At 52.4% G+C, this 4,806-nt stretch overlaps 1 protein-coding gene across 1 annotated transcript in view; it reads left to right on the forward strand.

The window, feature by feature from the left end:
- Positions 1–423: 423 nt before the first annotated feature.
- The window catches only part of CATIP (ciliogenesis associated TTC17 interacting protein), a 19,900-nt gene continuing 15,517 nt past the window's right edge, over positions 424–4,806 (forward strand). The window contains exons 1-7 of the mRNA XM_008570757.1: positions 424–448; positions 545–676; positions 1,019–1,216; positions 1,514–1,569; positions 2,331–2,417; positions 2,590–2,757; positions 4,129–4,253. Of these exons, the coding sequence (XP_008568979.1) occupies positions 424–448; positions 545–676; positions 1,019–1,216; positions 1,514–1,569; positions 2,331–2,417; positions 2,590–2,757; positions 4,129–4,253 (791 nt within the window). The remainder of the gene's footprint in view (positions 449–544; positions 677–1,018; positions 1,217–1,513; positions 1,570–2,330; positions 2,418–2,589; positions 2,758–4,128; positions 4,254–4,806) is intronic.

Here is a 4,806-nt window from a genome sequence, read left to right on the forward strand (position 1 = left end):
GTAACACCAAGGTCAAGGATTTGGGTCCCCCTGTGGCCAGCCCCCAAAAAACAAAAAATAAGGGTTTGCTATGATTGTCATTTTTGTCGCCATTATTGTTACAAGTATGACAACTACAACTTGCAGATATTCACATGGCATCTGATTGGATTCTGTGCAGGTGAGGCTATGTCTGACTCTGGGTCACAACTTCTACGATCATCCTAATGACCCATTTCTTCCCTCTGCCTCTTAAGAATGTCAAACGCTCCCTCTGCTGGACAACACCTCAGGCTCGGGCTGCACCCCAGGACCTGCAGTGTCAGACAATTTCCTCCAAGGTCTCGGTGTAGTGAAGTGGGTTGCTGGCTCTTTAAGAGGCGGTAGCTAGCTCCCAGTTGCCATGGGGACAGCTGGATACAGACCTGGGTGGCTGCAGACAGCATGAGCTCCAAAATTCACTTCAAAGGTGGGAAAAGGACTGCTGGGGCTGGAAAGGGGGACCTCTTCTCCCTCACAATCCATGATTGGGGCACCCCTACCCCACCCCGACCCTTCTCCCCAGGGTCAACCATCTCAGCCTCTCTTCTCTCTATAGGCCTCAAAGCCAAGGGCCACAGGCCCTCAGACCAGGGACCAGAGCATGTGCCACTCCCAGAGGCCAATGCTGAAGCCATCAGCTTCCTCAACTCCCTCCGTGAGCCCACGCAGTAGGGGTGGGGTGGGGGTAGGGGAGGGTGCAAGTCTGGGGTGGAGGGAAGAGAGAAGACCCAGCCTGGACCCCATTGCTTAACCTTGATTCTCCTGGGACTCCGAAAAGGCCTGAGGCCTATTCGTTGACATTCTTCAAGGGAAGACCCCAGGGACAGGGAAGGGGGCGGTCTTCGCCTGCTGGCTTCTGTAGATGCCAATGGAGGGGAGGCAGGGGCCAGCTGGGAGAGGGGGCAGGTGGAGACTGTGGGGCACTGGTAGTCAGGGGTCAGAGGGTTAAGGCCTATGAGCAGGGGCTTTATCTGTTCTGGTGGCTCCTCACCCCCAGGGCTGGAGGATATGCAGATACTCTTCTCTGAGACTCTGGCCATAGTCTCAGACACAGGGGAGCCTCAGGGAGAGCTGAGCATTGAAGTGCAGAAAGGGAAATACAAAGGCCAGTCTGGCATCAGGTCATGCTGCCTCCTCGTGCACGCCTTCAGCCGAGGCTTCTTGGACAAAACAGCCTGCGGAAACTCCCTCCTGGGTAGAGTTCCTGCTGCCTGACACCTGACCCCTCATCCTTCCCCCAGAGTCCCCCCACTACCATCACCACCATTTCCAGGATCTTCATTCAGGACCAACCCCTTGACTTTGCCTTGGCACCAGGATGAGGCAAAGGGGGATTGGAGGGGTGGGGAGGGAGGCTATTCACAGCCACAGACTCAGGACAAGAGCGATGCTGACCCATCCCATAGTCCTCCAGCCTGGGCCACCACCCTCCCTTCCTTCAACCTTGGACCCATGTCTCCTGTGACTTCAGTGTTTGCCTCCCTGCACCCAGGCTACCTCTCGGGGAAATTGGAGCCCATGGAACAACATAGTCATGAGTTCATCAAGGTACCTCCTAGTCCCCCAGCCTTGACCCCAATCCAGGGTGAGCAAATAGTGACACTGGGAGAGAGGGAGGGGTCCGGTGGGATGTCACCCCAATTCTCTCTCCAGCTACCCCACAATCTACCCCCATACAACTTGAAAATTACCCACTTGGTCAGCAGCAGTTTGCTGCAGTGACATTCTCCTGATACACAAACTCTGAACCCAGTCCACCCTGGTCCTCCTTCAGCCTAAGAGCCCGGTGTCACCCTGGGGGCCACGTGGGCTGGCCTTTCCCAGGGGCCTGTCACCACCTGGCCTCCAAATCCTCTGGTTCTGTGCCCCTCACAGCAAGGCCAGCCACTTCGTTAACTCCTGGAATGTGACTGTGACCTGTTTACACATTGGAAACTACTCGTGCCTGAGAACCTTCCCACAGAAACCAGTCCCATCTTTTAATACCGGTGTTCTCAAGGGCACTGCCTTTTAACTTTATATTATACCACAATATGAGTGCTATTCTTGAGCTTTACCATGTACGGAAGGGGTTTGGGGGGTGAGTTGTTGCTGCTGTTTTTTTTTTTTTTAAAGATGACCAGTAAGGGCAACTTAACCCTTGACTCGGTGTTGTCAGCACCACACTCTCCCAAGTGAGCCATAGGCCGGCCCCTAAATCAAAATCTTTAAACCTCGGTTTTCTCATTTATAAAGGAGAATGGACAGGTGATCTCGGGGGGGTCCTGTAAGTCCCTGGCCCTCCCTCCCCTGTATGCTCTCGCCCATAGTTCCTCATCCTTCCCATGGAGCGGAAGATAACTCTGCTGAAGCAGGGTGATCAGCTGGCCGTGACCAGAAGTGTCAAGGAGGGTGAGGTAAGGATGAGAGCCAGGAGGGGTCACACGCCACATCCTCTTCAGAACCATGAGCAGGGGCCAGGAGCCTGGACTGACAACTCCACAAGGACCACAAGCCTAACACCTGGCTTGCCCACCCTCCCCGCCACTTCACGGCTTGAGGTCCCTGACTCAGATCTGTCCTGAACAGGATATGAAGACTCAAATGACATTCTTCCCCTGGCGGTCAATTGAGGGCTTCATCTCCGAGGCTGCCAACCTGGTGCTGCTGAGGGTGATGGCCTGGCAGCGGAAGGTGCCCAGCAATGCCCGCTTCCTGGCCTTGGACACTGAGGGCAAACTCTGCTATTCCACCTACGTGAGGGGTCTCCCTGGGCAGGGGACTTGGTGTGGGGGCAAACTAGAAGGGCATGGAGGGCACTGAGATGGGACTAAAGACAGCTGTGGAGTGGAAGAGGGCATGGGGTGGACATAAAATAGCAAGGTGGGACTGAGGCTTCCAAGGGCAGGAAAAAGCAAGAACCTCATTTATCGGAGAGAAGACTAAGTGTGGGGCAGGTGGAGTGAGTGAGAGGGATCGGAAGATGGGAGCAGTTCAGGGAAGCCACCCTTTTTGCACAAAAGTCAATCAAGGAAAAATAAGCATAGTAGAGGGCTGCTTTTAAAGATTCATCATGCTGATAACACCAAGGTCCAGGGTTCCATCCCTGCACTGGCTGGCCAGCTACCAAAAAAAAAAGATACATCATTTGTTAGCATCAGGAAATGCAACATCTCCAACTACACTTAAATATTATTTTATTATTTCTCAATGCTGAAGTGTGTTCTTTTTTTTCTTTTATTTTGACTAAAATTTCATAATCAACAAACCTAGGACTTCCTGCACTATGTGATTTTAAAGCTGCACCTTTGAACATGCTCTATTTTGAGTAAGACACTTCGGGGGCTGATTTGTCTTTCTTTGACCAACTTTGTAAATTACATTCTAGTCTTGTCTATCACAGACACACAGCCATGTGCTTGACAGAAAGACGCACATGCTGTTCCCTGTTTTCTTTGTTTGTTTGTTTTTGTGGGGGGTTTTGGGCAGCTGGCCAGTAACAGGGCTTGAACTCTGGACCTTGGTGTTACCAACACCACACTCTAACCAAGTGAGCTATCCGGCCAGCCCCCCGTTTTCTTTGAAACACGTGTTTAATGTTAGCACTTTTCTCTCCATGGCCACAGCTGTAACAGGGGTTTAAGGTTTTGTTTTGCTTTGTTTTGTTTTTTTAGGGGGTTAAGTTTTAATTAAAACAGGGCAGCCTGCCAGCAGCAGCACGGGCCTGAGGCAGCCACTGCTCTCAGTCTCTGGTCCCACTCCTCAGAGCCTCACTAGCTCCTCACCCCCACTGGCCCCAAAAGCCCTTCCCCCAATACTCCTCCCCACAATACTGATCCTCATCACTGTAACCTGCAGACTGGAAGCACTTGGTCAGCGAGAGGCATGGGGAGAGGTTGAGGCAGGGGCAAGCTGCAGCTGGCTATCTATGATGGGGGTCCCCATCACCTTGGGGCACAACTCAAATCTTGTGGTGCCTGAGGGTCTGGACAGCAAAGGGTTGCTTATCACTGGGTGAACAGGGTAAGAGGATGTGAAATGGATGAAAGAGCCAGGGTGAAATTGTGGGGAGACCTTGGTGGGCCTCCACCTCACCTCCTCCTTCACTCCCATTTTGGCTGCTGCCAGCAAGACTTGGGCTTCCAGACGATCCAGGTGGGCTACCAGCAGGCCGAAGTGTTCATCGTGGAGCAGACCATACACTCGGATGAGGGCATCCCCATGTCCTGCCAGTTCTACCTGCTCTCCGATGGGTGAGCTACGGACGGGGGGCCAAGAGGGTAGTGTTGAGCATAAGCACGGGTGCTCAACGACGAGGGTGGAAATGGGGCAAAGGGAGACCAGCTGTCTCTGGGGACACCACCAGGAAAAGTTGCGACTTAGACCTGAGTATCCCCCTTCTTTGTCCCCACCATTCACCCTTGCTTCATTTATTCGATCATTCTCTTAATCCTCACAGTGCCTCCCAAACCTTCTCACCATCAAACCCTGAATGGCTGAGGAAGTAAAGGCCAACTCCGCAAGGCCTAAGGCACAGCTAAAGCAGCTGTCAAAGTGTTAGGGATAACATTGAAAAACACCAACTTATGAATGACTGGACACTTGATCCAATTGATGTGTTGGGAGAAGTGCCCCTGACACACTGCCACTGTCACCAGCAAACACTGGTACCAAATCATGAAAAAATTGTAGTGGGGGGGCTGGCCCATGGCTCACTTGGGAGAGCGTGGTGCTGACCACACCAAGTCAAGGGTTAAGATCCCCTTACTGGTCATCTTTATTTTTTATTTTTATTTTTTATTTTTA

Source organism: Galeopterus variegatus, unplaced genomic scaffold (genome assembly GCF_000696425.1).
Source record: "Galeopterus variegatus unplaced genomic scaffold, G_variegatus-3.0.2 Scaffold626, whole genome shotgun sequence".
Lineage (NCBI taxonomy): Eukaryota > Metazoa > Chordata > Mammalia > Dermoptera > Cynocephalidae > Galeopterus > Galeopterus variegatus.